This window comes from Hipposideros armiger, unplaced genomic scaffold (assembly GCF_001890085.2).
Source record: "Hipposideros armiger isolate ML-2016 unplaced genomic scaffold, ASM189008v1 scaffold_508, whole genome shotgun sequence".
NCBI lineage: Eukaryota > Metazoa > Chordata > Mammalia > Chiroptera > Hipposideridae > Hipposideros > Hipposideros armiger.
In genome coordinates this window covers 176,228-196,805 of record NW_017731858.1, presented here as the reverse complement: position 1 = coordinate 196,805, position 20,578 = coordinate 176,228, and the positions used below count along the sequence as shown (strand labels likewise).

The window sequence follows — 20,578 nt, the reverse complement described above, 5'->3', positions numbered from 1 at the left end:
GACTTTCTTATTCAGCCCTAAACAATTCCTGAATGTGCATATCTCATCTTTGCCCATTGATCCTCTACCTGCAATACCCTCAACTCTTGTCTTGGGGAACTTCTTCTAGTCTCTGTTCCTACTTCCTGGCTATAATCCCTCCCTTTCTAGTTTTCCTATTTTATTTTGTTTGTACTTTCAGTGTAACAGTATCACATTTTATCGTGTATACATATTTGAATATGATTACAGAGACAGCCTCTTTCATCTTTAAATCCTCACATAGAAGATGGACAAATATTTGTTGACTTAAGGAAATACTGCTATTAAATTGACTATGTTCTAGTCCTTTATATAGTAAACTTCAAGTTTAAACTCCATGGAAGAAAGTGAGACTTTACATTTCAGAGAATCTCATCCTTAGTTTACTTAAAAATTACTATGCATGCTTGATTTTTAATACACAGAAAGGCTTATGTAACAGTGTTAAAACTTTATTTCAATTCTGGGAAAGAGAAGTCTTATATCAGAAAATCATACTCTGGAGATCTGAAATCTGGCTGTGAATTTTTAATAAGAAAATGAGGATATGTTAGACATCAAAACCGCTTGAATAGATTACTGACCATCAGGTTCTTAATGTAAGGTTGATACATGATGAAGAGCGGGAGTGAAAAGAAGCAAATAAAAACTAAGTGCATTACCAACCTTCTCTGCAACAAATCAAATATTGTTTCACCCACGTTATAGAACTATTGTACATTCTAACATTGCCCCTTACCTACTGATAATAACAAAATATAACAATGACAAATGCACTGTCTTTCATAACTATAGGAGTTTCTGGTATCTCTCAAACATCATCTCATTGGCCAAAATTAACAATTTTCACTTACATATATTCTATTAGCAACATGTAGGCTACAATTACACCACAAACAGGTTGCTTTCATTGAAGAATTGTAAACTCAAGGGCCAATAGGTGTCAGAGAAGCGATTTAAATGCATAGAGAGTAGGGTACGCTAAGGAGGGGTGGGGATTGTGGCAACCTAGAAAGCACATGCCCCATCTAAAGGCACTCAAACTAATATACAGTAAAACCTTGGATTGCTAGTAACTTGGTTTGTGAGTGTTCCAGAGGACGAGCAAAGATTTCGAATGCATTTTAACGTGGTAAACGAGTGATGTCTTGCAGTACGAGTAGTTTGTTTCCAGAACAAATTATGCTCGCAAACCAAGGTATTACTGTCTTTGAAAAAAACATCATGTGAAACAAGCAAAACATACCGTCTAGCTAAGCCACCTGTGCATGATCTCTGATTTAATTAGCCATTTCAATAGGAGGAAAACAAATGAAACTTGGCTGTTTAAATAAACTGATAAATCAATTCACTCACAAGTTTCTCTAGCAGCCTTATAAAGACCTAGCTGAGTCTCTAGAAAGTGGGTACATTTGTTTTCCTTTGGCTTGAAAGACGATATTGGTAAAGGATAATTCCTTACCATGTTCTGGCTGTCTTTAACTCACCTTCAGGAAGCTAGCCAAACTATAATTGACATTTCTGGACTCATCAGGAACCTCCGCATAGCGAATAGTCACATGGGGAATTATTGCAAGAAGCAAGGAATGTAGGACATGATGATATGACTCAGGAAATCTCTGGCCTCTGGGAAGCTTAAATTAAACAGGCATAGAAACAAGTCAGAGTTGCAAAAGGTCAAAACAAATTGCCATATTTATTTTCAAACATATTCTCTGTGTGTGTGTGTGTGTGTGTGTGTGTTTTAACTAGAGTATAATTTTTCTCCCAACTTAAAAATGATGTAATTTCGATCATTAGAGGAACTATCTAGGCTGCTAATCATATAAGTGGCTGAAATCATCAACAAGAGTAGGTCATTCTGACCTAACTTTAGGATCACGTCCCTGAGATGCAGACACATCCCGTATTTCATTCCATTTTTTTCCGAAACACAAAATATAGATGCATCCATTCATCACAATTTCAGTAAACCCATTCTATGAAAATTGTGACAAAAATGATACATGAGATGAATATTTTTTATTTTACAAGCCTTGGTTACAATTTCTATAACTAAGAAAATTTATTTGTACTTCAAAACAGTTTGAAAACATAACTAAGTGTATACACCATATTCCAGGAACACATATATTGCAAAAAGTGTTTTTATTTTATTTCTGATTTGGTACTTGTTCATCTTCCAAATGAATGTTTCCAACATAGACATTTTTAAACCACAAGACAAAGGGAAAGCTTCAAAGATAATGCATTTGACATGGCAAATAACTAATATGAAGGAATCTAGATGGAAGAGTCTCTGAAGATTAGACTTTAAACAAAAAGAACTGCCAATGTCAGCCCTTTTTTAAGGAAAATTGAAAAAGCTAAGAGCTAATAATAGTTCTTAGATGCAAAAGGCTTGCATGTCATGGCTACCTGTGAATACGGTTAGCTGTCTTTGTCTATCTTAAATATTACTCTTGTGCCTACTTACCTTAATTTTATTCTCTTCCAACAAGTATGTGGCCATAGACTTTGCAATAACTTCAAAGAAAAACCATGAGTACTAAAATAAACAAATAAAATAAATCAATAGTAGTTACCTAAATCTTTGAAGATTAGCAAAGTTTAACAAATCCATATGGATCTTATCTCTAACTTTAATAACATTTTAAAGTGTTCCAAATTCACTACCAAAGTCCCGCAGAATAACTTCAAATGGTGTTGGCAGAAAGATAATGTGCCTCACAGCCGACTGTGATGTACAAAGGGCTTTTTTTAGAGAAAATGTTTGCCTCAGTGGAAAGGGGTGTTTTATCTCTGACATTGTTTTGAATTGCCTTCATGTGGTGGTAAGAGCAAAACAACTTTTAGTTTAGTTTATCATTGCTTTTAAATTCTCCACAAACAATAAACCTCATTACTGCCTGCACCCAGTGGGAAACCCAACCCTGTCCTCCTTGGTACAACACTGGGGTCAGCTCAAGTAGCATAGATGGTGGCCTACATACTGTAATGTAAAGGGTACAGAGAAGCCTCAAGCAGATATATCCTATGATACCTGAAATTGAAATTCTACCATTAATTATGGAAATTGTGAAAATAATAACAATAATAAGAGTCACCATTTGAGTGCCTACTGTGTGTCAGAAACAATGTCTTAAATGCTTTACTTGTATTTCAGAAATGAGGAGTTGGAGGCTCAGAGATGCTAAATAACTGGCCCCAGGTCCCAGGACTATTATGTGGTGGATACAGGGTTCTAGCCCAGGTCTACCCGATCCAAAATTCTTTCTATTACACATTCGACAGAGGGCAGGTGGGTGGGAAGGGTGATGTGAATGACAAATGTTCCGTGGAGAACTTGTGGAAAAAGGATGCAAGGGCAAAGTGACAAGGAAAGGGAGGGCCACATGAGAAAATCATGCAAGACTAGAACTCAAATGGGAGTGTATCAAACAAGTATATCACTTGCTGTTTTCATTCCCTGGTGTGTCCTGTGTTTCCTTACCTTTAGCAGTTTGTTTATTGCTAAAAAGTCTGCAGACTGTTTCAATATTGCGATCATCGTGGTAGCCAGGTTTTCATGTATGAGCTGGGCATGAGGGACACTCGGTTTTTCAGGTCGGAAGCTATACTATAAACAAAGAGAATGAACCATAAGAGACATTCTCACACAAAACAACTGCTCAGAAAGCAAGCTTATTCCACAAACCTTTATAAAGGATCTTAAATAACTATCCAAGCCTTCTTCATGGCACTTGGACACGATATGTAAGAGCACCCTGAAACAACATTCACAAAAGTCAGCATGTGAGGTTATAAATAATTACCATAGTTTGACAGTTAGATAAGACCACCATATCTAACCCTAAAAATACCTATCATTGCCCGAATAAGTAACGGTGAGAGGAGATGATTGCAGAAGATGCAATGGTAGTTCAAGTCTAACAAAGATTTTGGCATCTAGCAGGCTCAGGGCCTTATACAATATATTTCCTCGTTCCAAAGAAGGATATTTTATTTTGGTAACTCAGATGATTCATCTCCTTTCTAAATCTCTGTAGACATTTGAAGTATGGTCATAGTTACGAGGACCTCAAGTAAGGTAAATATTGGAATCCCTTCTAGTGAGAATAAAAGGAAAAGCAGAGAAAAATAAAATGAGAAGCATGTCAACAGATGAGGGAAAGGGAAGGGAAACAGGCTAGGGATGACATGAACTAAAATTGGAAGTAAATTAAAAAGTCATAGAAAGTTTTAAAGTTAAGAGAGTAGCAGTGCTTCTCAAGCTTTAGTATGCATCAGAATCACCTGGAGGGCAGACTGCTCGGCTTCTCTTCCAGAATTTCCGATTTTTTAGCTCTCGGTGAAGTTCAATGACTAGCAGTTTTAACAAGCCCCCAGGTAATACTGATGCTGCTGGTTTGGGAACCACACATTGAGAACCCCTGGACTACAGTAATGCTTCTTAAATTTTCAACCAGACTATCTCCAATGACAGAGAAAAGCAAACAGTATGCAGGTGTGTGTAGCTTGGGTCCTGATGGGAAAGATTTACAGCAGAAGCAGCAAAGCCAGAAACATCCAGCACTGAGCTCACAATTTTTTTGAACTCTCCTGTTTTAATTTCAAAATTCAGGTGCATTTTGTGTTCTACTCTATAATAAATTCATATTTGTTTCACAAAAAAATTACACTCCCTTATTCCTTCAAGTAAAAATGTATGGCTTAGGGCTACTCTGTCCAGTATTAGAGCCACTAGCTACAAGTGGCTATATAAATTTAAGTGAATTACAATTACTATTTCACTTTCTCAGTTACACTAGCCACATTTCAAGTGCTCAATAGCTAAATGTGACTGACAGTTACCATGTTGGACTGCACAAGTGCAGTACATTTCTATGATTGCAGCAAGTTCTACTAGACAACACTGGTCAAGGGCAATGGCTCTCAAACTCTGTTGTATTATGGAATCACCCAGGAAACTTAAAAAAAAATACTAATGCTGAGTTCTACCTCCAGAGATTCTAGTTTAGTTTGTATGAAGTGTGGGCTAGAATTCAAATTTTTAAAAGCTGACTGTAACATGCAGCAAAGTATTAGATCTCTTGGTCAAGAAAAACGTTAAGTTTACCCTATGGCTTCTGGTACCATCTAACCCAGGGGATACAAGTCCCCCACTCTGAGAAGCATGAAACTAGAGAAAATTGGTATTAAATTTCTGACTTTTGGAAGATCATTTGTAAAATCAATGTATATTTAAAATGAAGAAACACGGGCCGGCCGAGTGCCGTGTTGGTCAAGAGCTGGCTTGGGACGCTAGAGGGCCCCGGTTCGGATCCCACATATGAGGGACAGTGACACTGCCCTCCACAGCTAAGATGCTGAACAACAGCTCAACCTGGAGCTGGGCTGCCGTGAGTCGCCGGCGACGGCGTAGGCTGCAGCCCCTGCTTCAGTAGGTTGCCATGGGCTACCGTGTGTAGCCAGCAGCCAGAGTGAGCAGCCAGCAGCCGCCATGAGCGGTCGTCCAGAAGCCAGCGACTGATCTGACTCGCCCGGGAAGAGCGCAATGATGGTGCCAACTTGGGCCAGTGAAGCAGCGTCCTCCACAACTAGACTGAAGAACAAAACGACAGCAACTTGTCTGTTCCCCTTCCCCCAATTCCCCAGCGCTGTTGCCATCCCCCAATTCCCCAATAAAAATCTTTCTAAAAAATGAAGAAACACAAAAGGAAACAAAACTTGCTTCTTTGTATTCCAACACCGAACTCACATGGTGCAGTTGATAGGAACATCATCTTCATGGGTCATATTTGTGAGAACTCGGAAGAGTTGCATAAGTATTACAGGCAGAAACTGTATCATGACTTGGATCTCCATGGCATGCAAACACTAAAATAAGTCAGTATTAGTTATGAAAACAAACAGAAATATGATATAACTTGCAAATGTGAAACAACAAAAAATTAAGTAATGAGAAATATAGTCACTAGAATATAAGCTCACTTAAATGTGAGCTTCATGTAATAGGGGACGCTGTTAATTACTTATCCACATCTGTATTTTGGCACTCAGATTGTTAGTTTACTTAATATTAAATGCTTTACTGAAGAAAACAAGTATAACTGGGATAAACAGGTTTTGGAATAAAGATGACTGACTCTTAGTAAACCAACAGTCGACTAAGAAGAGAGCGGATGTGTTTGGAGGTACTGGAGACTGGCTTACTAGCCCCAGCACTCAGTGTGTTTTCCAAAGGAGTGTGGGCCATCAGCTAATCTGGTGAGAAGTTAGGTGGGATTCAGTCAAGTATGTTTCTATATATAATTGGTTTTATACTGACATCATCTACAAAACTGCGGTAGGTTCTGCATTCTAACACCGTCATAATAAACTTCTTCAAAGTGCTAACACTCTGTCTCTACTGATAGGTTTATTAACATCAAAAAGAAGAAATGTGTTCATATACACATAGAAATGATACATGGAATACAATTTGTACTTTCTTCTTCCAGTGCTTCTCTCCACATTTATTCATTCACCCACTTGTTTAATCAACCGGCCAACCAAAAAATGAAAACAAATCTCCCTAAGCACCTTCTACATCAGTTCAATGTTTAGTGCTATGGGAAATATAGAGATGGATGAGAAAAGCCTCTGTGCCTCAGAAACTCAGTATTTATCTTTCAGTCTCCCTGACTTTTGCTCTATCTTGCCATCCTTATTCTTGCTGTCCCTTTTCAAGACACTACTATATATATCTGAGTCATTTCAACAGGGACCTCTCAGATCTCTGTGCGGCTTGTCTTCAATCAAACGCATAAGGCAAGATATTGAGATCAAGGAACCCATGGGCTATCCTTCAAGTTTTTCCTTCCTTTTGCCCCCTCTCGTCTATCCTTAACACCATCATCCCTTTTCATGACGCTCTAACCTACAACCAAAACAGCGTCATAATTTTCTAGGAGGTCTCCGTACAGTTTCACTTTATTCCCAATATGTCTCTCACTTCCAAATTAATCTTCTTCAAATACCGGTTAGATGGTTAGATCAAACCATCTCCTGCCAAGATTCTTTTTTGATGCCTCCTCACTATCTGGGGCAATGGGTCTCAACCAGGGACAACTTTGCCCCTCACAGGACATCTGGCAATGTCTGGAGACATTTTGGGTTGTCACCACTGGGGGTGCTACTGACATCTAGTGGGTAGAGGCCAGGGATGCTGCTAAACATCGTACAATACACAGGGAAGCCCCATACCACAAAGAATTAGCCTGCCCAAAATCTTAGTTCCAAGGTTGAGAAACGAGGACCTAGGATATGAAGTCCAAGTTACTTAAGACCCAACCTATATTTTTAGCCTTAATACTCCGGATTCTTCACAGGACCAAACTGGTGTCTTGACTGCTCCTTGAATGTATCATATATATTCCTACCTTTGTGCATTTGTTCACAGTTTTTAGCCAAATCCTAGCCACCTTTCCAAGTCAAGTTCAAACCCCCACTTCAATGATACCATTCATTCGCTCAGTGCACAAAGGCACACTGAATGAACTTCCAATTGCCCAGCACATCTAAAAAACATAGTTCCTACTTTCAAGCCATTCCCAGTCTGTGGGGGAAAAAGACACAGAACTAAATCACTGCAATACAAACTGCAAACAATACAATAGTAGTATATATAAAATACACAAAGGAAGAAGCAACTGAGTCTGCAAGTGGGCATGGAATGTCCAATACGGCTTCAGCGAGGTGGAAGCTTAAAACATAAGCAGGATAATGTCCAAGAGAAAAGAGAGATGGGCATTGCATGCCGAACTCATCTTCCTGCACCAGTCTTGCTCCTCTCTCATTTATTTTCAACATAGCAGCCAGAATGTTCTTTATGAAAGCAAATTCGATAATGCCACTTTCCCCTTGTGAAAAACAAACCAAACCACCATGAACAAAAAGCTGTCAAGGGCTTCCCGTGCCTACAGGAATGCTGCCCATCTCTCCAAACTCATGTCATGCCACCGTCTCCCCTCGCTGCTCACTGTGCTCTAGTTACACTGTCTTTTCTTTTTTTACAGTTCTTGAAACATGCCATCGCAAGGGCTTTACACCTGCTGCAATAGTCTGTTATTCTTTTACACAGCTTTATTACCGATGTTTGTCTTACTCTCATCAGTCTCTTTTCAGCTTAATGCATCATCTCTTCAGACAGGCCTTCCCTGACAATTTTATCTAGAATACACTCCTGCTTATGTGAGATCCCATTAACCTGTTCTAGTTTCTTCATAGCACTCACCTCTATCTAAAATTACTTTCTCAGCAATAACCTTTACCCCAAGAAGAGCAGGTATGTTGTCAGAACTGTTCCCCATTATATTTCCAGCACCCATAGTAAGTGCTTAATATTTGGTGAACGACTGAATAAATGAATAAAATCGGAAACCAAAGGGTAAGATAAATTGGGAGCCTCTAGTCTCCGTGGTTCCTCAGTTCACTGAACCCTTAGAACTCATACCCTGTATCCTGCATTTGACATTCAATCACATGTTGCTTTGGTCTGTCATTTGTACTGATGACCTACATTGCCATTTAGCTTCTGTGCACTCTGTGTCTCCAATTAGGAAGTAAGACCCCAATGGACAATCGCCCTAAACTATTCTGCAAGCCCCACAGGATCTAGGAAAATATTAAATCCATCAAAAGAGCTCAACAAGTAGTTGTTAAATGAACTGATAAAACAATGTAATTTACAGGGACAACAGATAGCAAGGTTTGGTAGAAAGAACATGGAACTAGGAATCGAGCGAGACACGTGTCACAGGCTCGGCTCAGCTCTCCTACTAACCAGCTGAATGACTACAGGAAAGTCATCTCTACTTGGGCTCCAGTTTTCTCATCTGTAAAAAATATGTCTAGAATCCCCTTTAGCACTAACATTCCAGAGGCGATCGGCTTTCTGTAACCACATGGCATTTCACTCATTGCCACTAGAGGGAGAGAGTGGGTCACAAATGTCCAAAAGTCCTACAAATATGAGTATTTTCTTTTTTTCCGTTTTAAGACTATCAGTATATGAAAATGATGTACTGTTTCATTTCATTCTATCAAAACCTTTACAAAGCTTCCCCACTGGATAAAAAGCCAAAGATCTTAACAGGCCAAGCTTTCATACATAGAGCTGGAGTTCTAGACATTACCTGAGGGAAGGTTTTGAAAGTTAGATGACTATTATACTTCTTAGTGATAATTAAGAATGATAGCCCCGATTTATCTTCCTGCTTCTATCCTTCTGACAATGTAGTTCTATGATAGGCAGAATGATACTTTAAAAACCAAAGTCACAGATGTCATGCCTCCGTTCAAAGCCCTACAAGGCTTCCCATCTCATTCAGGATACGATCCAAACTCCTTGTCATGGCTTATGAGGCCTTACTCAACCAGCTCCCCAGCTGCCTTTCCAATGTGATGTCCTATCATTCTGTGTGCCGGCCGCAGTGGAATTCCTGCTGTTCCTTGGATGCACCAAGCAAGCTCCTCAGAGCCTTTGTACTTCCTAGCCCCAGCTGTCAGAAATCCATACAGTTGGTGCCCTCCTTTCCTTTAGGTCTCTGTTAAATGTCACTTTACCAGAGAGCTCTCCTCCGACACCTGATCTTAAAGAGGGACTTCTTATCGCCCTTTATTCCCCCCTTCACTATTATTTTGGTTTTCTTATAGCACTTATTACCACCTGACATGATATATCCCTGATACATACATACATACATACATACATACATATATATATATATAAAATCTCACCTGATAGATACATATCTATCTATCTATATCTATATCTCTCTATATATATTCACGTATTTGTTTATTGTCCATCTGCCTCCACAAGAAAGCAAGCTCCTTGACCATAGGGGCATCATTTTCTTCACTTACATTCCCAATGCTTAGAATGATGCCTGGCCCATAGGTAAGCATTTAAGAAATAAGTGTGGAATGAACGATTACTATATGGCAGATATACTATCTCACTTCAGCCTCACAACCACTCTACAAATTGGCATTACTGCTATCCCTCCCTATGAGGCCAATGAAGACACAAAGGCTTGGAGAAGTGTAGTAACTTGGCCAAGGTCAATCACCAAGCTAGTAAGTGACAGATCTGGGACACAAACTCAGTCTGTGACTCCAGAACCCATACATGTCATCTCATGTCATACTACCTCTCTACAAGAAATGAACATTTGTGTTTCCGGAGAATATTAAGCAATAACAGGTCCAAAGGGAAATCCTGTAGAGGCTTCATTTAAAAATAAAAAATCCTAGGAGTGTAAATACCTAACTATTACACTGTTTTGTATACCTGAAACTAATAAAAAAAAATTAAAATTCCCCAGACTTGCCATGGCTAACGTACTACAGGAGCAACCAAAGAAGAGAGTCATTATCAGCTTCAGCTAGGTCTTATGCCGTGCATTCAATCCTAGCGTACTAGGGACTAAATGGCGCCTTGAGTTCTTACTACACTTGATGAGATATGGTATTTCTTAAGACTCTCTCATACGCAACATGCAGCAACTAGGTTTCTTTAGTTGACCCTTTTGATAATCTCTCATGCACGGACACGGGGACCATTTTAAAATTTATTCCAAGCAAAAGTGATTTCGCTTCTCCTGGCCCTTTCCCCCATAGCATTCTCCACCCTTCCTGGGAAGCCAGCAAGAAGAGAAAAGACCTGAAAAATCAATTTGTGGAACTGAAATAAACACTGTCAGGAGATTTTCCAAAACACGTCATCGAATTCTGGCTATAACATTTTCTTCCTAATGTAGCAACTCTGCTGTCTGCTTCTAAATAGCCACTTGATGGAAAAGTACATAATAAAAAGTGTTCTCTTGAGGATACACAGCCAAAAGTATTTTAAAGTGTTAGTTTGATTTTTCCCCCCACCTCAAAAGGTGGCAACAGAAAGACATAAAACACAAACCTTTTGTAGAAAGCTGCTGTTCATTTACCTTTAAATATTTAATGAGCTCCCCTGGAACTTCTTTTGAGCCTGACTGAATCATCTGGCAGTGATGGAAGAATTTGTGCACATGTATATCCTAGAAAACAGATGGACACAGCCATACGAAATTTGTTTCATTACCCTCAAATGCAGGCTCTCACCCTCTTCCTCCTCCCGCATCATGCAAACCTCTTTATCTGGGTATTCTAATGCCCAGACTCGGCAGCTGCAGCCACCAATGTGTGTGCATGTCCGAGGGGCCTCCTGACCATCACACAAAGCAGCAAGACCAGGTAAATTCAGGATGGACCTGAGCACACCAGGTAGGCTACAGTTTATGCCCAACTAGTCAACACTCATTTAATTCCTATTTTGCTGGTAGTGTAGTCTGTGAAGCTGTGCTGCTTCTACACTTGAATGAAATGAGCAGGAACAGAGGTCAGAACTGACAGCTGAAGAAAAGACAGCAGCAGGGGTTACCAGAACAATAATCTCCGGCATTCAGTGCCCAATTTACCACGGCGCTTCACTGGTAAGTGAGTCCAGAGGTCCTCTATGGAATCGGCATACAATGATTTTGTGGACAGGATAGACTATATCAGGAACTGGAATAATGAAATTTGGATTTTGATCTTCTTCTAATTATGACTTGTGTGACCTTGGGTAAATCATCTAACCTGACTGAGCCATAGTTTCTCCATCTATAAAATGGTTGTGTGGGCAGTGGGGACTGAGGAGGACCTTGGAGGCCACACCAAGGAGCATGGACTTCATCTTCTCCATCCCTGATTTTCCACGCTGGGCTTGAGGCTTCCCACAGATGTTTGATTGTAATTTCATGGGTGCTAAGGCTAAAAGTCGACAGTTAGCTACTAGCCACCCATGATCCACTGACTTCAAATTTCTGTGTTCAACTCTGGTCTAACCAGGAGAAAACCATCAGACAAATTCCAATAAAGGAGCATCCTACAAAATACCTACAAGATACCACTATCTCCTGAAAACTGACTGACAAGGTCAATAAAAACAAGGAAAGTCAAGGTCATCAAAAACAAGGAAAGTCTGAGAACTTGTCACAGCCAAGAAAAGCCTAAGGAAACATGGCAACTAAATGTAATGTGCTATCTTGGATGGGATCCTGGAACAGAAAAAGGGTATTAATAGGTAAAAAGTAAGGAAATCCGAATAAAGTACAGATTTTAGTTAATAATTGTGTATCAATATTGGTTCATTAATTGTAACAAATGTGCCACACTGATGTAAGGTGTTTATAACAGGGGAAACCAGGTACATGATATATGGGAACGCTCTGGACTAGTCTCACAATTTTTCTGTAAATCTAAAACAGTTCAAAAAAAATAAAACTTTTGAAAATGGTGACAAAAGCCTCCACATTCCTTTCAGAGTTTTGTGAAGTTCAAATCAGTTAATGGGAATAAAAGGATTTTGTAATTTATGATTATCATTAAGAATGACATTATTACTAATGAGGAAGTCTTTCAGGTCACTTCTCTATGTCTGTAGGAAATCGAATATAGTCTATTTTAATCAAGAAATATACTTGAGTATTAAAAGTGACAAAATTCAGTTGATGCAACTTACTTGAGTGTAAATGGTAGACTCTAAGTGGCTTTTAATCTTCATCAAAGGCTTTGCACCATCTACCCACTTAATATCCACATTAGATTGCTGTGAACAGAAAATACATGCGAGTTTCTGTAACATAGCAATGGACAGATAAGCAACATAGCACACCTCTATCATTTCAAATTATTTTTTTTCAGAAATGAATGTGTTAGTTTCACACAAAAGGAATTATTAGAGAAAATAACCTGCCTTTAGAATAAATGTATACTAGATCACTTTGAATTTCCAATCCTTTGCAGATACTTTTATAAATTACAATAAAAATGAATTGCAAAATAAACGAATGTTTTTAAATGATGCCCAAAATCCAAGCCCCCATTTTTAAAATGATTATAGAATCAAGACACGTGAGGTTACTTTGTCAGACTATTTACAAAGGTTTCTAATCACTCGTTTTCCATATTTATCTTTGTTGTGAACCAGCACCAGTTCTCAGACCAAACTTTGAGTCACTATCAACCAAACTATCAACTAGGCCAAAAGAATTCTAGCTTTTCAACATTTCATCATGATTATATCAACAAACGCAGATAAAGATCCTACCCTTCTTGATTCTGCTTCATTCAGGTTCAAGTAACCTGGGGGAAGATTGGCTGAAACTGGCAACTGCTGCTCAAATGTGATGATTCTACCATCTTTCAGCAAAGGTACCCAGGCAAAGCCAACTGCCAAGACAAGAATCAACCATGAGAAATGAAACTGCAAATACAATTAGCTACATGAATGCCTGACTGCTGGGGAGTGCAGCATGGTAGTGACGTTTCTGTGGGTCTGCATGTGGGCATCTGCGTACTGGGGAAGGAACAATGAGTTTGGGTGGCTTCTTAATCCTAGCCTGGCCACTAACCAGTTTTTTACTCTATGTCCTTGACTATAAAAATGGGCATAACAATATACAGTCTCTCCATCTAATGAAGAGACCAAAGTGAGATAATGTATGAAAACACTTTAAAACTTGAAAGAAAAAGTGTATCAATATTATTATCTTTACACTTTGGCAGATCACTTTGGGTAGACTTATTTTTTAAAGATTCAGCTCTCTCTCATCCATCCTTACTAAGAGTACAGTCTCACATCTGAGCATATCTCAGACAGCAATCACCAGGGTACAACATTTCTTATAGCCACGCTAGGGTAAGGGACTATGGAAGACTAGTCACAAGTCAAGGTTGCATTCCATATTTACACAAGGCAGTGCTTAGTTGGGCAGTTTTCCTGATTATAGAAGGAAGAGGTGTAGTAGAACGCAGTAAGGACACAGGGTTCACAGCTTGAATCCACTGAGATTTCCCCCAGTCTCTTAACAGTTCTAACCGAAAGAGCCTCTTGGCTTTCTATTAGAAAACTCATCATGTTCTAGCTAAAAAAGCCAGAACCATCTGTGTCAGTATTTCCATTATAGAGATTACGCTGGGCTTCAAGTGTTTATAACTCAGTTATAAAAAAATAAATAAATAAATAACTTGCTCCAGACCGAGTGTTGGCATATGAGAGGGGGTGTTGGCTAGAAAGTACTTTTAAAACCTGTTGCTTTCTGATTCTTTAAAACTATTTGTGTGAGTGAGTGAGTGTGTATGTGTGTGTGTGTGTGTGTGTGTATGCATGTGTTTATACTGTGAACACAGAAGTCAATACAAATCTGGTTAGAATATTTTCATTCGTGTGTTTAATTTGGCAAATGCTTCAATTCTTCAAAGAAGTTAATATGTTGCTTTCTCTAAGTAAACTAAATGGTTTTCTCAGACTCTGCAACAGGCCTGAAGGGCATGTTTACTAGTACAACTTCAGAAATGCTTTGCCCAGAGCCGTTCTTTTACAAAAGGTACCGGAAAGTAACATGAGCAAAAGACTCAGTCAAAAGGACTCTGTCAAAGTAGTTAATCTGAAAATTAGACAAATGACAAAAGATTTCAATCCCAGAAATAGGAAAATATATTTCTCATTCTTGGGGAATATTTTTTCCCTCATAGAAATTTTTATTGAGACGTAACTCAGATACCATACAATTCATTTATTCAAAATATACAATGGTTGTTACTATATTCACAAAGTTGTGCATCCATTGCCACTACCTAATTCCAGGACTTTTTCATCACCCCAAAAGCCTCCATAGCCCTTAAAAGTCACTCCCTATGTCCCTCTTCCCCCAGTCCCTGACAACGACTAACCTACTTTCTGTCTCTATGGAATTGCTCAGGCAACATTTTTGCATTGTGAATTCATCACAGCACGGCCGAGTGTGTCTCCTTTAGTCAAGACTCATACAGAGCACTTAGAAGCTGAAAAGGTACAATGTCAACCACATGCCATCTGACTCAAAGGTGGACAGTTAAAAGTGATGAGTGGCACACAGAATAAACGTCCCGTGCTCCACTGAGCATCTTGCCCACTTCTGTCTGCAATTTGGATGAGGAAATAGTCATTTGTCTTTCCAAAGTTTTACTGTCATGGGTTTTCATTATTCTGCCAGATTTCTTCTCAACCCGCAAGGTCCCTGCCCTGAACACACTGCAGTTTCTATGGGGATACAGAACAGGACCACACTATCCACAAAGGGAACTTACTAATACTCTGTCCTGCCACCTGCCAGGCATCACTCAGATGTCTCACCAGCACCTGAAACTCAACATCGGTCCAAAACCTACCATTCCCACCCACAATTCTGTTACTTGGCAATACACTTGGCCCTTGAACAACGTGGGGGTTAAGGGCACTGATTGTCCATGCAGTTGAAAATCTGTGGATAATTTAAATTGGCCCTCTGCATACACGGATTCCCAACTACCAGGTGATAGACCTTTGAACAACACAGGTTTGTACTGAGCAGGTCAACTGAAAAAAATCCAGTATAAGTGGACCTGTGCAGTTCAAACCCATGTTATTCAAGGGTCATCGGTACCTTCTCTCCACTTTTGAAACTTCAGTGCTAACTCTGAATCATCTCTCTAGTAGCCAATCATTTGCCAGGCCCAATATATTCTTATTCCGCAATTCCCATTTTCTCCATTCCCCTGCTATTGCCATAGTGCACCCCCTTTCTTTCCTGTTTTTTTGAAATACCCCCTAACTGGTGTTTCTTCCTTCCTACTCCAGCTCACCTAACCCATAATACTGCTGCCTGATTGGATTTCATGCAAAATAGCCCTTACTGGTATTTATAATCCTTCAATACTTCCAATATTGGTGACGGAATCAAATCAAATCCTGGCATTCAGGGCTTTGCACAACCTGACGCCTCCTTTTCAACATGGCATCCTACGATTCCCCTCCCAGCACCTTGTGCTTTGGTCATATTAAACTACTTGTGGTTCCCTGTCCATACCCCTCAATACTGTTTCTGTACAAGCTGTTGTTTTATCTTGGAATCCTCTACCTTCCTGTCATCACTGCATTACCAAACTCTACTCCACCCCTCAAGGCCTGACTCAAACACCATCTGCTCCTGGATGACTTCCTTGATTCCCAGCCACTTGTCCCTCCACCAGCTGAAGTAATAACTTGCTCTTCTCTGAGACCACATAGCACCACTTTCGGGGTAACTACTACTTTATCACGTATCATAGTTGTCTACACAGGTTTCATGCCCCCTGCCAGATTATATACTTGCTGAAGGGATTGTGTTTGACTCTCCACTGTATTCTCCATAGTACAACATCTTGCCCATAATATGCAGACATATTTGCTAAATGAATGACTCAATGAATTTAAGATTGAGCCGGGCGAGTTTATCCAAATCCTAGGGCATGCTGACATTTATACAGTAGGTGTGACACAGGCCATGTTTATAGGGCATTCTATGTTCTCCCAAGGGTGCTTCTAACTGACTTATTTAAAGCCTTGCAGAATGGGATCAGGACTGGGACTTACTCAAATTCATTAAATCTGTTCTATTAGAACCAGGCAACCCAATCTCCCTCAGGCTCAAAGATGCCCCTGGCTCTGAGCTCACTTCCCTCTTCCTTACTGAACAGAGCTGTAAATTTTGGTTGCTGGGCTATTCTTCATAAAAGACATAATACAAATACTATATCACTATGTGTTTTTCTCTGAGAAGGGCAATATTACTTATGTTGCTTATGGTGGTCCAAGCACATTGGCAAGCATTTGGACATTTGGTTGAAATGATAAAATGAACATATAATTCATCTTTTAATAATGAACTTTTTGGGCCGGCTGAGTGGCTCAGTTGGTTAAGAGCTCGCTCAAGAGTTTGAGCTCTGAGCAACAGTGGTTCGAGTCAGCCCGAGCTGAGCAGCCGNCGCTCAAGAGTTTGAGCTCTGAGCAACAGTGGTTCGAGTCAGCCCGAGCTGAGCAGCCGTGAGCTGCCAACAGGTGGCGGGATGGCTCAGCTTAAAAAAAAAAATGAACTTTTTAACTCAGAAGTGGAGTTTTTGGTGAGGGGAAGAAGTGGTCTGTAGCTTGATGAAAAGAGTTTATATACTAGACCGAGGGTCGGCAAACTTTTGAGATGGAAGAGCCACCAGGGGCCAGCAAACTGCGGCTCGCGAGCCGCAGGCTCTGAAGTAAAATTGAAAATGAAAATAAAACTATCATAGTTTCATTTATAAAAATTTAAAGGCTATTATTCACATAATGGCGATTATAGAAAATATATTTATGGCTCTCGAATAATTTTTAAATTCTTATGAGGGACAGGATTAGCTCTTCCAGGGGTCGGCAAACCTTTGAGATGGAACGTACCCAAAGAGCCGCATGTGGCTCGCGAGCTGCAGTTTGCCGACCCCTGTTCTAGACAATTACATCTCAAATAGCTGGAGAGAGAGACATTGAAAGAACACACATACCTGGAGTTTCAACTGTGTCCTGCTTTTTGGTTGTTCCCTTTGTGTTAATTTCACAACTTACATGATAAAAAGTGAAAAGCAAATGATGTTTTTGATGCAGATGAATGGGAAGTTCGATTTTAATCTGAAATGACAGCAAGATTACACATAAAATTTTGTTTTAATGGTCAAGCTGGACTGTCAGTCCTTCAGGTCCGTTTCATCCTACTTTTCCAATGACATACTTTTCTAAATGACAGACCAAGTGGTCAAATAGATATCATTTAAATGTATTCCAAATGTTTTCCTGGTCAGTTTCTGTTTGACAACAATATTCTCCTGGGTTGTGAGGACCGATTGATTACTTTTGTGGGAAAGATCAGTGGATTCTCCTGGATTCAACTTTGCTGCAGGATTTTCTAAAACACTAGATCAAAACTACATCCTCACAGCCCCGGGATGCTATGTAACTCATTCTGAGTTAGTGAATGCAAACTGTCTAACATGGGTACTGAATTTCAAAGGTACTTTTTTCTGAGTTGTTGTCCTCCTTTGAATGAAAAAAAAAAGTTTTGCAAATAAATGTGCAAAAAGTCACTATGGTATTATGGTATCCACAAATTACAGTTCCCATCGATGTCTTCAGAACAAAAACCCAACTTTAACTTTGAATAAAGAAATATAAATTGTCACTGCTGACACAGGAATTTAATCCTAAAAATTAGTACTTCAGTACAAGCATCAAGTAATTTTCCAATCAGAGCTTAACAGAATGTTTGTAATGCCTCTTGGAAGTATGTGAGAGAAAAAGTACAAATTTAATCGATGTAATGCACATGCATGTACATGCACAGGATCTCTCTCTTTCTCTCTCTCTCTCTCTCTCTCTCTCTCTCTCTCCCTCCCCCCTTCCTTTCTCCCTCTACCCCTCTCCCCCCCTTCTCCTAGCCAATATATAGTGAATGCTTTAAAAGCCTATTTCTGACATCCTAAAAATAATATGGATTACTTACTACAGGATCAAGTTTTCTGTAGTGACTGGCATTGGTTATGTATAGGGACATGCTGAACAGCTTTGGTGAGGGACATATGGCCTAATTATCATTCACACAAGGCATCGCTCTGGTGTTATAACTAATTTCTGTTGTAGGTATTATCACCACAGAACATGCCTAGTCACAGCATTCAGACCATCTGGGTAGCTAATGTTCTGCTGTACATAAATACAGCCATGTTCCCTCCCTGGGTGGCAAAAACACAAGGCCACTGTCCTCCTCCCTGTGTCCCATGAAACTAAGGACACTGGATTGAGAAAGGGATAAGCAAGGTCTAAAGCTGGGATAGAAGGCCTCCACATGACAGCAAGTGGACCTGGGGACATCATGACAGCAGAGGGGATGGTTTCAGACCAAGCCAGGAATGGAGAGATGAGACCCGAGAAGCAGAAACAGCAGAGCTACTGGCCTGGGATGCACATCCAGGTGCCATGTTGACATATGGGAATCAAAAGCAGGCTGCAGATTTGGATAAAGCAGATACATACAGACTAAAGGAAGCAATCAGACAGACACTAAGAGAGCCACCAGAAGTGCAGAGACACGCAGCCACAGAGAAGTGGGAAGAAGGAAAGAGAAGCAGATACAGGGTTTGAGGAAAGGAGTGCAGAGCCTGGGAGACCATGCCACTCGATACTACAGAGAGACACTTAGTGCAGCCAGTGGGATTCTGGTGGCTCAGCTGTGCTGCTGTCTTTCGAAAAACATTTCACTTAGAGAGGCTGCACCCTCCCACACAGAACTACAGGAGGAAAGAGCTAGAAGGGCCTTCAGAAAACCTCTTCTGAATTTACTTTAAAGCTGAGGAAATGGAGACTCAGAAAGGGGAAGTGACTTGATCCAAGTCACAGAGCCAGTTGTTGTCAAAATTTGGGCTACAATCCTAGTCCCAGTCTGATCCTTTCCTACATTGTTACCTCTCCCCAAAGCCCTTCAATTTGTAGGCAAATTTTCCACCGTTATCAAAGGGCACCAAGCAGGCAGTGACCTTTTTTTTTATGATGCGAGTTTCTATTTTCTAGGAATAAAACATTCAGGGATTGAAAGTGCAGATGAAATAAAGGAAATGACTCGAAAGGAAAAGAGTAACCACTGTGTTTTATAAACGTCAGGATAATGTAATGTTACCTCATCATAGAACTCTGGATTTTGATTGTGATGAGAAACCACAGCATATGCATTTGTGGTAAAAACAGACCCAGCAGGTTTTCCATAAACACACTGCAAAAGAAGGAAACAGAGTCACCACTCTCAGCGCAGGTCTTCAAATGTGATTCTACGGAACCACATACGGTTACAGCCATCTGTGAGCACACGGTCATGGCCAAACCCACCTGGGTCTCCCTGTAAGCTTATAGATTCCAAGTCATTTACAGTCATTCGACCTCACCCCAGACATCACCTAACTTGGCTGCATGGATGCTTCTGAATTCCCGGCCATCAAAGGAATGCAATTCCAAACTAGCTGACAGTGAGAAGTCGAACACAGCTTATCATTTGGAAGGGAAACACTCTCAAACCTGATCTGGAAAGCTTACTTCTCTCATGCTATTTACGTTTCTTAGTATGAGAAGCTCTCACTCAGCCATTCAGCAACATTTGCTGAAAGCTTGTTGTGCAATGGGAAAGGTGAGGAATTTTAAAAAAACAACAAAAACAAACAGGCAGATACATTCCTAGCCTAAAGGAATTAAAAATTAAGTTACGGACAACTTACTGTTCTCTCACTTTACAAGCCACATGTTAAAAGTTACTGGCTTTCTGTTATACCAATAAAAATAAATGTAAGGTTTTCTATGGTTCCATGGAAACATCGAGTTTCATTTCTAATGTGAGTTTTTCACTTCCATAGGCCTAATAAGCTCAAGGATGAATATGGAGTCGGCATGCCAACGTACTAATTGCCTCACTCTGTGACTTCAGAGCCAGCCTCCAGGCCAGCTAAGAAATGAAATTGAGACTCCATGTGAGTACAGAGCCAGCTCTACTTAAACATGGTTATGAAGGCGATTTGCAGGAACTGCTGAGAGGTAACCCAAGAATCTTTATGCATACAAAAGGATACTACATAAGGGACAACAAACAGT

The 20,578-nt window shown here is 40.0% G+C and overlaps 1 protein-coding gene across 3 annotated transcripts in view; it reads right to left on the bottom strand.

Annotated features, from left to right (window-relative positions):
* Positions 1-20,578, bottom strand: part of DOCK11 (dedicator of cytokinesis 11) — a 207,103-nt gene that overhangs the window by 95,845 nt on the left and 90,680 nt on the right. For all 3 annotated transcript variants that reach the window (XM_019667847.1, XM_019667846.1, XM_019667848.1), the window contains exons 19-28: positions 19,620-19,712; positions 17,458-17,581; positions 13,196-13,317; positions 12,608-12,694; positions 11,013-11,102; positions 5,783-5,901; positions 3,719-3,788; positions 3,515-3,640; positions 2,498-2,569; positions 1,509-1,655 (exon numbers count right to left, since the gene is read on the bottom strand). In XM_019667847.1, coding sequence (XP_019523392.1) covers positions 1,509-1,655; positions 2,498-2,569; positions 3,515-3,640; positions 3,719-3,788; positions 5,783-5,901; positions 11,013-11,102; positions 12,608-12,694; positions 13,196-13,317; positions 17,458-17,581; positions 19,620-19,712 — 1,050 coding nt within the window. The remainder of the gene's footprint in view (positions 1-1,508; positions 1,656-2,497; positions 2,570-3,514; positions 3,641-3,718; positions 3,789-5,782; positions 5,902-11,012; positions 11,103-12,607; positions 12,695-13,195; positions 13,318-17,457; positions 17,582-19,619; positions 19,713-20,578) is intronic.